At 35.8% G+C, this 13,834-nt stretch overlaps 1 protein-coding gene across 1 annotated transcript; it reads left to right on the forward strand.

The window, feature by feature from the left end:
- Positions 1-5,506: 5,506 nt before the first annotated feature.
- Positions 5,507-8,449, forward strand: LOC112521801. The gene is made up of 11 exons (XM_025130792.1): positions 5,507-5,613; positions 5,936-6,092; positions 6,212-6,338; positions 6,567-6,645; positions 6,731-6,871; positions 7,114-7,249; positions 7,323-7,411; positions 7,608-7,710; positions 7,818-7,997; positions 8,084-8,146; positions 8,240-8,449. The coding sequence occupies exons 1-11, from the start codon at positions 5,507-5,509 to the stop codon at positions 8,447-8,449; spliced, it is 1,392 nt and encodes a 463-aa protein (XP_024986560.1).
- Positions 8,450-13,834: the final 5,385 nt, after the last annotated feature.

Consider the following 13,834-nt stretch of genomic DNA (forward strand, 5'->3'; position numbering starts at 1 on the left):
ATAATGAAACGTAAAACAAAGAGTAAAAGCCTTTTTCTCTCTCACATATGCTCTTTTTTACAATAGACCTAATCATCTATTTATACTAGTTGGCTAATACTAAGATAACTATATATTGCTACTTTCTAGCAAATAGTCTAGCTAACAGATAAAGTTTATCTTTTACATGGATAAACATTATTAACAAGATAATCTATAATTTCAGCTGTTGATTTGTGATATCCAGCTGTCATTATCAATGTGATGGTTTCATCCTTATCTTCAAATCTTCATTGCACGCTTGGATGAATACTTAGAAAATCTTCTAAGTGTTTGTCTGTCCAGAGTATCGATGAGAACGCTTCTTTCCATCGCATCGTCCATCGGTCTTCTGGTTGAACTTCGTCCATCGGTCCAATGTTCATCGATCCTCTGGTTAATCTTTCCATTGATCCAATGGTCTAACTTCGTCCATCGGTCCAATGGTTGAATCCAGACTTGGTCGTTTCTGCCTTGATGTCTTCATTGGTCTTCTGGTTCTTCATCACATGTTTGTTTTTCATTACTTTTTATATTTTGCATTGTGGGGTTTAACAACACTTTTGTCCTTAGCCTGCTTATCATTTCAGAGTACATCATCTGCACTTCTCCAGGCCAGTTCCTATCAATTTCATGTTCTAGCATAATTTCCTCCTTATCGTCTATTATGAGCATGTGGCTGCTAGACTTGAAAAAGCCGAAAGTGCCACCAGGTTTGCTAATAAGCATTTTTGTGTCCATAAAACCAGTTGAATCTGATGACTCTACTGTTGTTTCTTGTTTTTCCCCCAGAGGTTGAACAATTGAAGGAATAAAGAATTTTCCTGAAGTAATTGAATAAATGAATCAAAAGGTGTAAAAGGAATGATTGCAAGACACGAATTCTGAAAAATATGCTCATGCTTGTGTTCTAGATCATCATTTGGGTTTTTAAACTCCCCATCTAAACTTGGAATGGCAATTGCTTCAATTTCCTCCATTTCTATCCTTTCTGTCTCATTACACCTTGCTTCAGTATTATCTACATCCATTCTGTCTTCATCACCATTTCTCTCTTCAACGTTCTCCCAATTTTTGTATCCGCATTAGATGCCATTCCCAGTGTTGTTGCCTCTTCTTGCCTTATTCTCTTTCCCCTGTTTTCATTATTAGAGACAACTTCATCATCAAAGTCATCATCTTCATCATGCTTCCTTTTAGATGGTTCGGTTTCTTTCTTGCAACCCATTTGTTGATGGTCTTTCCGTATCAACACTGTCATGTACCTTAAATCCACCAAATCTGCCTTCACTTCATTCAGTTGAGCAGTCGTGGCAAAATCTTCGGTATGAGGCATGTTGGCTTTGGGAATGGCAGGGATGGGATTTCCTTGCGAAGGAGATGGATTAGTTGGAGGTTTGAATGGATTTTCTGTTTTGGCTTGTGTATTGGCGTCATCCATTTGAGACTGCCTGAGGGTATTTAGTTGGGTGAGAATGACAGCTTCATTCTTAGCTTGTATCTCAATCATCTTATAAGAAAAAATCTCAAAGTTCTTTAAGATACAGCTCTAGAAGACTTTGAAGTCTTCTTTCATCACAAAGTTTGATGTCAAGTTATGGAGAGTTGTTTGGCTGGTTTCCCCCATATTCTTCACACCCTTCAATTGGTTTTCTGTTAGAAGGACATAACTGTCAAGGCCATCAATTTTTTCCACAATTCCTTCCTCCATTGACGTCATCTTTTCCTCCAAACTTCTTATTTAATTTATAGCCATCAATTCATTGATTTTAGAGTGAATCTTTGCAAATTCGCCCTTACAAAAGTCATTGAAGTTTAACTCCGTATTTGTGACAATCATTGATAGGAAACCAGGATCAACAAATGATCCTGCTTGCAATCCCACAGCAGGTGTGGGTTAGCCTGTTGATATGACAAACACATCATGTACAACATATGTACTTGGTAGTGGGATTTTGTTGATGTTCATTCCACCAGGACTTCCACCCAATCCTTGACCATCCCTAGAAGGAATGTCTATAGGTGTTAAGATAGGTTGACGAACAACTTGAACAGGCAAGTCATGAAAACTTATGTTGGTGCAAGGAAAATAGCAGTTTCAGGTTCTGTATTTGGCTCAATATGGGATGGACTTCTCGACTCAATGTGATGAAAAGAATGATGAGGATGAGACAAGTGTTCCTCAATTTCAACATTGGCTTCCTCCAACTAAAGAGCTAATGGATTATGTGTTGGTTGCCTCAAAATGTTTAATGAAACATCCCCCTTTTGAGAAGGCGATGAGTGGGTTGGTAGGGTTGATATGAGAGTCATCATGGTCTCAGTGCCTTTTTCAATACCATCCACCAAAAAATGTGGAGAGATAGCAGATGTGGGTGCCCGTCTTTTTGGGAATGGGGCAGGGTCCTCTTCTTTTTTTGACCCTAATCTCTCTAAATCCTCTCTTTTGTTTTTATCTCTTCCACCCTGCCTCTCATTCACATTTTTCCTCTCTACACTTTTAGGAGACATAACCCTCTGTGTCTCCTCCCCAACACTCTTTTCTTTTGACTCTTCACCACTCGTCCTAAGTGGAACTGCTTCTTGGGTAGAATCTGCCGGTTCTGGCAGTTCCATAGAAGCACAGTATTCTCTAAGTACCCTGTTGTCATTCCTAATATATGCTATCAACTCCAAGGGGAGTGGCATATGATTTCTGAAATTAGAAAGAGGAGTAGATAACTGCAATGAATCCATGTAGAATTGTGGGGCCATTTCCTCCTCCTCTCTTACTGGAATGTTCAGTTGTAAGTGCATTACTCCCTTCACGCACAGTTGGAAGAATCTTTGAAATGGAATGTACACAGGCGGCTTTGCAATGTATGCATTAATTTCTTCCATGAATAGTGATGCATAATCATAATGCATGTTGAAAGCTATACCATGGAAGATCGTCAATGTTGGCCTTGATGCTTGATCCAGGCTTGAGGCTTTGGGCATCTATTGATACAGGAGAACAAGAAGTACCAAACAGGTGGTAAACCTTTCCTCCTGAAACTGCTTAATGTTGGCAAAGGATATTTGTATCCCAATGAGATCAAGTCTTTAATCATCTTCTCCTGAGATGGTAGGGCATCAAAATCTGATTATCCCAACACTTCATTGTTATTTGGAAGGAAGAGCATCTTCTTTATCAGTTCCAGGGATAGGGAAAAATAGTACCCACCTACAGTTGAAGTAATCTCATTTTGTTCCTCATCATATGTTAGATTCTTCCACAACTATTGAAGATATTGAACACGAACTTCGTACCTTCTAGTGAACATCCTTTTCAATGGATGTCTTTTAATCATTTCAATGACAATTTGGTGCTCGTGTTTGAATTTTTCAGAGTTCAAGTTTAGGGCACTGTTGTTTTCCTTAATGAGATCATAATCAGATTCTGGTAAAATAGTATGACTTACATCAGGTTCTCCAATAGCTACAGACATAACAGCAGTCTGTGCTGGTTGGCTTTCATGAGCATCTCCCACTTCCCCTTGAGATTCAGCAGGTTCAGGGTTGTGTTCTTTAGGCTTATCAGTGACCTACTCATCATTTGGCACCGGAATCGGAGCCAGATGATTGAATCCAGTGTTCGCTGATGGGGATTGATTTCCAAAAGGAAAGGAGACATGCTCCTGGAGAGCAACTTCAATGTTTTCAATCATGATAGAAGTACCCTGGTTGACCTCATTGTCAAAATCAGAAGAGGAAGAGTGTTCGAAGCAGGTTTTGGTGGTATGTGTTAGGACTGAAAATCAGTATTAATTGTATTCGTCTTGAAAGTTAAATATAGTCTATAATTGTAAAAGTCACCGTGTTTGACTTTTATTAGACAGGTTTGACTTTGACTTGTGTTAGTAGGTTTGACCATATAAATAGTAGGTGATCTTTGTAATTAGTAGAGATAGCTCATTTGTAATATCATATTACGTAAATAAGAGTTTGACCAGAGCTTTAAAGATTGACTTTTTCTCTCAATGTTCTTATGAATGTTTTTGAAGATATATGAGATTCTGCCATTGTTGTGAAGCTAACATGAAGATTGATCAGTGAATTTAGGGACAAACAGTATGGATTGTTTTCTGGACGTTCAATTATGAGTTAGGCATTGATGCGTTGCTTTGGTGTTCTGTGATTGCAAGAGATAAGTTCGTATGAGGAAAATGAAGGTGGGAGTGATGACGATTCACATATATGGAGTATATATGGTTTTAAATTTTAACAAAGAACTCGAAAGGTTTGTTTATAGAGTGACACGTGGAAGTGTAGAGTACTTAATGCACTCATTAAGCATGCAAATTAAAAACCGTCGTATTTTTTAAAAATGTTTAATTACATTTAGGATATAGGTTAATAGTTGGTCGAATCATATACGAACACGTGGCAGAAAACCGGTTTAGGTGCATTTGAGACGAAGAGGTGTGTTAAAAGTCTGGGAGGTTCAGAGTTTTTTCTAGAACTCTGAATTTATATCCAGATCTGTAGGTCTGAATGTGGTATTGTGCCAGAACTCTGGCCCGGGTACTTTCAGACTTCAACCCTCTGCATTTACCAAGTCTGGGTCGGAAGGACACTTTTTTCCCAGACCAGACTTCTATATCTGTAAAGATCTTATAGACTATCCTTCGTCGTCTGAGAGTCAATCTTTGCAAATTAGCCCTTATGAAAGTCACTAAAGTTGTTAAACTCCGTATTATATTGTTCAAGTCTGGGATGTACATAGTTTATTCCTTAACTATGAATTGACAACCGCAGTCGTAAGTCTAAACATAGACCTCTGACGGAAGTCTCGAACACTACGTTCAGACTTGCACGTCTGTCTTTACCAAGTACGGTATAGAATGTACTTCCTTACCACACCAGACTTAGAAATCTGTAAAGATCTTACAGACCTCCACTCAGTCTGATAACAGAACCTTAGATACAACACGTATAAGTCTGCGTTGTACATTCAAGAGTGGAAAATGCAAATTACGGGTACATTACGCCCAAGGAAGAAGATTTCGGAATTGGAGTTACATAACTCTGGATGATGACCTAACAACCTCATACTCTGAAGATTTATAGGCCATTGTACAGATCAGGTCCCTAAGTCTGAAACTGAAACCTCAGACTTTACCCCTAAAGATGACAAATAAATTCATTGACAATTCCAGACTTGCAACCAAAATCAAATTCTGCAGAATTGTAGAAGACTATACAGACCAGGCCTTTACGTCTAAGAATAAAATTACATACTTCATTACTAAATCGGACAAACAGACTACAAAGTAATTTGCAGACTTTCAACCAATCCTAATACCTCCAATCTTTTAATTTATTTTATTAACCTACATCATATTTACATTTAGATGTACATTTAAAACTAAAATTCATAAATTCAGAGATTAGCGGTTGTAATCCCGATAGAATCGGAAATTTGTTTCAAAGTTTTTTTTTATATTCTAATTTTCCATCATGGAACATGGTTTTAGATTTTGGTTCAGTTTTTGAATTTCTCAGCACTCAGATTGTCAACATTTCTCACCTTCAAAGGACAACAACCAACAGGAATTGCTTACCTATTCTAAGGTATGATAACATGGATAGACTATGCAACTTCAGAATTTTCATAAATTGATAAACTCAAAACTTCAATCATCGTCGGTTGTAATCCCCATAAAATCTTAAATTTGTTTCAAACTTGTTTCCATATCCCGATTTTTCATCATAGGACGTGGTTTTCAATTGTGATTCAATTTTCGTACTTCTCATTACTCAAATTGGCAACATTTCTCAACTTCAAACCACAACAATCAAAACGAATTGCTTACCTGCTGTGATGTATGATACCTTCGGTCTTTTAACCTACTTCAAAATTTTGATTAATTGATAAATGTTTTTCCTTTTACAGATTAATAGATATGAAGAATATTAGATTCATCCAAGATCTTGACATACATAAGACTGATCTCACTGTCAAGAGCAGAATCATTCAACTGTCGAATCAACCGGTGTTTAAAAACCCGGATGAAATATATTCCATGGAAATGATATTAATGGATGAACACGTAAATTCTTATTTCTTTTTCAATTTTTAGTATTGTATTCATCATATTTTACTATTATCTCAGCTGTTTAAGATCTTCACATCATCACTACTCATTCCTTTTTCATTTTTATGTTTTAGGGCACTAAAATCCATGCAAATGTCCTACAAAAACGGGTGCCTAAGTTCAGAAATTTACTTCAGGAAGGGGCTGCAATTTTCATTAAGAATCCTACAATTCCTCGACATGCGTCGAAATACAAGTTAAGTTTGTATTACAAAACTTTTGTGACAAATTGCCGGGATTTTTAGGGTTCCATTTTTGGTTTTTCATTTGTAAAATTTGCAAATCTTATATTTAAAAGTATTCTAGAACATACAACAGTTGATTAGTGAATTGAATCCTTTCAGATTTATTCTATTGTTTAAATAAATTATATATTGTGTTGTCATTGAAGTTAAAGTTGGTTATGTTAACTTTTTGATGATTATATAGATGTAATTGGTGAGGTCGTTGCCTGTGAGACAATGGTGACTCTTCCAGACAACAATGAAAAGCCAAAAGATGGACGCAAGTTGAGATGTAGGACTTGGAGTAAGTATTTTTACTTTAATTTACTAACAGTAATTTTCAGAAACTATATAATTCTTTTCTTACAGTTTATTTAGGGGGAACAAAATCCAAGAGACATTATGGGATGCGTTCGCCCAGGAATTTAGTGATTATGTTTCTACTAACAAGGACAACGGGATTGTTATTATTGTAATTCAGTTTGCAATGGTGAAGATTTACAGAGATTGGTCTTACTCATAACATATATATTTCTTTAAAGCAATGTTGTGTTAACTTCCTTTATTAGTTTGTTTCAGAAAAACCATTTCTTTCTAACTCATTCAATGGTACGAGGTTGTTCATCAATTCAGATATTGATGAAATCAAGGATTTTAAGAACCGGTCAACAAATATTATTTTATTTATTTTTGTTATATATCTTATATTTTTTAACATACATTGTTGTTTACTTATATCCCTGATTCAATAGTTTGATTCGGGAGAGTGGCGAATCTAAATCGTCACAACAGCTTTCAATGCTCTCTAGATTGTCTTATTCATATCGTGAAGATTTTCTAGACAGAACCAATAGAGCAAACATTGTTGAAATTAGTGAAACTATTGAGGTACTTATTTTTTAAAATTGTTTCTATTGATTCAATAATTGCATTTTATCATAAAATATCGTACTTTATACAGGCGAAATCACTAATTATATTAGGAACAGTGAAAGCATTTAGGAAGGACATTCTTTGGTTTTACATGGTTGGAAGAGGTGTAACTGCAAGGTTCGACCCACGTACACTATTACCGACAAGGATGATGGATCGGGTATGAAAGAAGAGAGTGAGAGTTTTGAATGTACGTCTGATAGATGCAGCCGGTAAAAGACTGAGGTTTTGCCAAAGTAAGTAACAACTACATCACACTACTTTTCGTTAACTTTTACACATTTACATTAATGTTCACTTAATAATCATATAGGTTTAGAATTCCTTTGAGAGTTCAAAATGATACTGGAATTGTATCATTGACATTATTTGATCGGGAAGCTAATATGGTTATGAATCAATCTGCAACAAGAGTTGTATGAAAAAGTTAAAGAGGTATGATTAGAAGTCTTATCTTTTTTCATAAGTTTTTTTGGCTTCCAAATGCTTGTTAATGTAAAAGGTGTTTTTTTTTTCTTTTCAGAATGGTGATTTACATATGTTTCTGGATGATTTGGATGTTTTGCTCGATCGGAAATTTGCAATAAAGATTGACATAAATGATTACAACATTAAAAACAGTTGTTTCATTTATGGTATTTCAAAGCTAACAGACGATGATAGCATCTTGAATGAATTGGAGATGAGATTTGCTGCTCAACAGGTGCTAATTATCATTTGCAGAAAATATCATCCAATTTAGTATAAAATCTTTATTTGTCTAACATTATTTTACAATTTATTATGCAGCCTGCTGAATCGGAATCAGTAAATCTTCGTTCAACAGGTTTCAGTTCTCAAGAGAAGTTAAAGGTATTATAAATGCCACTTTCAATGTAGTTTGTAAATTTAAATGGAATCAACTACTTCTTCAAATGCCATAACTGATTATTGTCATATTTGAAGGATGCTGTATCATGTACTGGTGAGAATGTAACACCCTCCGATGTGGATAAGAGGACCGCAGGCAGTCCGGAATCACTAGAGAAGTTATATGACAGAAGGCTCGGGAAAGGAATTGACAGGAAGCGTGGTTTTGAAGGTTGGTCTGATGCCGATCAGGAAGGAAAAGGATCGACTACAAAAACATTAAATATCCCTAAAGTTGAGAAGTAATATTCTTGCTTTTGATCAACAATTAAATTCAAACTCGTATTTGGTATTGTTTTTGTGGTTGGATTTTGGTTTGGACAATGATCTGTGAATTGGTGATTATATTATGCTATACGTTTTGATTATTATTTGTTTTGGATTTAATATTAAACTTATTTACATGACTACATAATTTTGTTGTAGTTGATCTTCATGTTTAAGAACATTGTCTCTAGTTGTAAATATTTAACTTTTTTTTGGACTAAGAGGCTCTGGGCAGATGAATAAAAGGATGTGGATGACCAGATGGCCTTTACTCTGAATTATTCTAGGCCTTGATCAATTTATCACACGGTCTGTGCATACTGGCTGCAGATATTCTGCTTTGCTATACAGAGCTCTAAAGTATGAAGAGTTTTTGTTCAGGGTAATTTCAAGAGTAGAAGCCTTGTATTAAACTTAGCTACACTTGCAAGATAAGTGTCTACAACCCCTTTGGTTGGTTGTCCTTTTGTATATCTGTGCGTGTTGATGTTTATTTGAAACCTCGGAAAATATTCCGATCCATGATAAACAAATCAGAGGGGATGTGATTCATCTTCATGTTTAACAAGAGGCTGTACACAGAAGGACGAAAGGATGTGGTGGACCAGAGGGCCTTTATTTGGGCTTATTTTTGGTTGGTGAGTCTACACAGAGACAGAGCTCTTACTCAAGAGTTAAGTGTATCATATACGAAGGTCCTCTTGTATTTCGATGATCATAAAGACTTTTAAATAAATACTTATTTGACAAATTCAAGTCTGAAGTCCTTTTCCAGAGTTAAAGTAGAAAGTTATTCGAAGTCACAAGTCTGAAGGAACCTTCCGTAGACAGAGGCTCTGTGTTGTAGATGCATGGCCTCTGTGTAGCTCTACGTTAAGCATGGAATCAGGCTCAGAGGCTCTGCGTAGTACACGCAGAGCCTCTGTGTAGCTCTGTATGAAGCACAAAGTCAGGCTCAGAGGCTCTGCGTAGTACATGCAGAGACAGAGCTCTTACTCAAAAGTTAAGTGTATCATATACAAAGGTCGTCCTGTATTTCGATGATCATAAAGACTTCTAAATAAATACTTATTTGACAAACACAAGTCTGAAGTCCTTTTCCGAAGTCAAATTAGAAGGTTATTCAGAGTCACAAGTCTGAAGGAACCTTCCGTAGACAGAGGCTCTGCGTTGTACATGCAGAGCCTCTGTGTAGCTCTGTATGAGTCACGGAATCAGGCTCAGAGGCTCTGCGTAGTACATGCAGAGCCTCTAAGCCTGCTACTCTGTAACACCCCCACATCCATACATTGTATATAACACATATTTCATATAAATAGAGTACATGTTTTCCCTACATAGGTCCTTAATACAAGAGTCTATAATGTAAATTACATAACTCAAAAATTCCAAAAGTACATGCTCTTGTATTCTAGTATTTATATTCCAAAACATGGCCAATCAAGATCTTCACACAGCTAAGCACATAGGGAAGTAATGCACATAATGCTCTTTCCCTTATTATCATTACCTACACACATATTTTTTGAAAATACAAAATGAGGGTTAGACATGAATGTCTAGTGAGGTTCCCTTTTTATGTAATGCAGTGTGAAGATCACCAAAACATTAATTTCAAATAATCCATTCCATATATCAAAGACTTGAAAATCATATTCTGTTTCGGTCCATCGAGCTACTAGTTCCAAACCATACTTGGAATATATTTCAATAAATAGGACCAGAGCCCCTCTGGTCTCTCTACCAGAGCTTTTGGTTAATCGACCAGAGCATCTGGTTGTACTAACCAGAGCTTCTGGCTCATATAATTTCTTATAATGTTCTTTAGTTAAGCTTCCAACCAATAATATATTTTTTCATAAAAAGAATAGTTATACAGAGTTCTTATTCGACTAAAGCCTCTGGTTGTACTAACCAAAGCTTCTGGTTCAAAAGTTACGTTGAACCAGAGCCTCTGGTTCAACGTATGAGTCGACCAGAGCCCCTCTGGTCGACTTTCATAGAAAATACTAAGTATAAAATCCTTTTTCTTAAAACTTCTTAAAATATGATTTTGACACAAAAGCTCTTATCAATAGATACAGAGCCTCTGGTCTAATTAGTACGTTTAGTAAAACCAGAGCTCCTCTGGTTCCTCATAAAATGTACATTCTGTTCACAAAACACTTTTGACCAAAATTAATGAACATCGGCCATATTTTCCCATAACCATAACATCAATACTACTATTTTCAATAAGAACAACATCTCTGAATCCTCAAATCACCAAGAAGAGAGAACTCTAATCTGTTGTAATCTTAATAGATATAATAACAAGAGTTATACCATGCATACACACAACGACCATCTTTATTACATCCATAAATCCCCTGTTTATAGCAATAGCTAACCATCACACACAACGACCGTCCTTATTCCCCCTGAAATTCATATGAACTATTTCATCCAATGACAGGCTGCAAACCTTTCTGTTAGAGTGAACCTCGTTCATAGTTTTTAACCAAATCATAATCTCAAAATAGGTTTATATTCATAAACCTTCCAAGCCGTAGAACAATCTGTTCTGTGGATGATTTCTCAAATCATCTATTCCTTTTAAAATCCTCAACACAGGATATCATATCCAAAACTGATTTTAAAGCACAGTTTCTGCTTTAATCTTTTCCAAATAGTATCAAATTTTCAGGAACACAAAACATTTCCTTTAAAACTGTTTTTAAAACAGTTTTACCAAGTTCCTTTAAATCCTTAAATCATCAATACTCCACAGTCCTTATAAAAATCAAATAGTAGATAAAACTCGCAGTTGTTATCCAATATAAATGTATTTTGGGCGGTGAAGATAATAATTTAAAACCATTCATTTCTTAACCATGAAGTTTGGGTTTTAAATATTATATTCTATCATATGTACGCATATTATCAGATGCTATCTATATATACATAATTCATGCAAGTATTAGCCTAATTATACATGCTATCACATAATCTACATAATAAACACATAAGATTACCTTGACCCAGGTTTGCAGAAAACCCAGTTATAACATTCTCTCCTCCTTAAAAGAATTTCATCCCGGAATTCATTCAAATAACCAAGGATATTGGGTTTTCATATCAGATTCTAGTTCCCATGTTGCTTCTGATCCCTTATGAAAACGCCATCGTACTCTAACTAGACTGATCTCTTTGTTTCTTAATACCTTGGTCTTTCTGTCAGTTACTGCCTCTGGTACTTCGATGAAATTTAACTTGTTGTCAAGTTTGATCTCGGGAAGTGGTATAGCTTGATCTGGATCTGTTAAACAATTGCGTAGATTCGATACATGAAAGGTGCTATGAATTAGACTGAGTTCCTCTGGCAGTTCCAACTGATAAGCTACCGGTTCAATCCGTTTGTAGATTCTGAATGGTCCAATATACCTTGGACTGAGCTTTCCTTTCTTACCGAATCTCATAACACCCTTTCATGGAGATACTTTCAACATTACAAAGTCACCTATGTTGAATTCAATTGGTTTCCTTCGTTTGTCGGCATATCTTTTCTGACGATCCTGGGCAGTCTTAATTCTTGTGTGAATTTGTTCAATTTTTTCAGAAGTTGTTTGCACAATTTCAGGACCTATTAACTGCTTTTCTCCTACCTCATTCCAACACAACGGCGTTTGACATTTTCTTCCATACAAGACTTTATAAGGTGCTGCTTGAATGCTGGAGTGATAACTGTCATTGTAGGAAAATTCTATTAATGGTAAATGTTCATCCCATGATCCTCCGAAGTCGATGACACAAGTTCTCAACATATCTTCGAGAGTCTGGATAGTTCTTTCACTCTATCCGTCTGTTTGTGGGTGATAAGCCGTACTTAATCTGATTTGTGATCCCAAAGCTTTTTGTAGACTTTCCAAGAATTTTGAGGTAAAACGACTGTCTCGGTCAGAAATAATGGACAATGGAACACCATGTCTAGTCACAATTTCCTTGATGTATAATTGAGCCAATCTTTCCGATGAATAAGTCTCTTTCATTGGTAGGAAATGTGCGGATTTTGATAATCGATCCACTATTACCCGTATTACATCATAACCTTTCGAAGTTCAGGGTAGTTTTATGATGAAGTCCATCGTAATGTGATCCCATTTCCAGACTGGTATTTCTAATGATTGCAGGTTCCCATATGGTCTCTGATGTTCAATTTTAACTTGTAAGCAAGTTAAGCATCGCTCTACATATCGTGCTATGTTTTTCTTGTGACCTGGCCACCAATAAAATACCTTCAAATCTTTATACATTTTGTTGGTACCTGGATGTACTGAGTAACGGGACTTGTGGCTTTCATTCAGAATAGTTTCCCGTATATTCCCATAAGTTGGTACCCAAATCCGGCCGTGGAAGCATAAAATTGCTTCTGTATTGGTTTCTGATAGTCCCACTACAATGATCAATCTTCAAGCAATCTTCATAACAATGGCAGATCTGATAAATCTTTAAGAACATATATTATGAACTTTGAGAGAGAAAGTCAACACTATAAAAGTGGTCAAACTTCACTTTACGTAATCTGAATATACAATGAGCTCCCTCCCTTAGGTTTACAAAGACATCACCGTATTTATAGGGTCAAACTTCTAAACATGGTCAAAGTCAAACTCCTAAGAAAAGTCAAACACAATGACTTTTACAATTATAAACACTATTTAACTTTCAAGACTAATACAATTTAACACTGATTTTCAGTCCTAACAATCTCCCCCTTTGTATTCAGACTTGAAAGAAAATTATGTGTTTTGAGTCCTGTTTGAACTTTGAAACTTTAAGCACATTATGTCATCTTCAAAATAATTCTTCAACTTGAAATCTTCAAGCAATCAACTTGTTGAGAAAGATCTTCTAGCATTCTCCCCCTCGAATGTAGAACAACAATGATCTTCTCTTTTGACAATGTAGAACAGTAATCATTAGAAACAATGTACAAGATGTGATCTTCAAAGAATATTCAGAATTAATCTTCAGTAAACTGTTGTAAAGATGATCTTCATATTCAACATCTCTCAGTCATTGTATCACATGAATAATCTTTCTATAATTACCTCCAGTCGCACTTCTTTTGAGTCTTTTGCCAAACTTGAAGTTACTCCCCCTTGATCTTTGCAACAAATTCCCTTCGTAATGTTCGGAAATGAATATTTCATTCATTATTACATACTCCCCCTTATGATGAAATGAGAATCATTCCATCATACATAAGATGAATGAAATTTTCCGCGTAAGCCGTCAATTCAAGAAACTATAAGTAGATCTTTTCAAATCCACTTGTTTAATCTTTTCAGATTAAGGGAATGGGAAGGTAACAACCAATTTCAA

This window comes from Cynara cardunculus (assembly GCF_001531365.2).
Source record: "Cynara cardunculus var. scolymus isolate 2C chromosome LG 11, CcrdV1, whole genome shotgun sequence".
Taxonomy (NCBI): Eukaryota; Viridiplantae; Streptophyta; class Magnoliopsida; order Asterales; family Asteraceae; genus Cynara; species Cynara cardunculus.

Excerpts from the sequence above, each read along its gene's own strand:
- LOC112521801 (XM_025130792.1), top strand. The coding sequence starts at position 5,507 with ATGGTTTTAGATTTTGGTTCAGTTTTTGAATTTCTCAGCACTCAGATT. Across the intron at positions 7,412-7,607 it reads GGAAGAGGTGTAACTGCAAG|GTTTAGAATTCCTTTGAGAG; the intron begins GTTCGACCCACG and ends ATAATCATATAG. Across the intron at positions 7,998-8,083 it reads TGAGATTTGCTGCTCAACAG|CCTGCTGAATCGGAATCAGT; the intron begins GTGCTAATTATC and ends TTTATTATGCAG.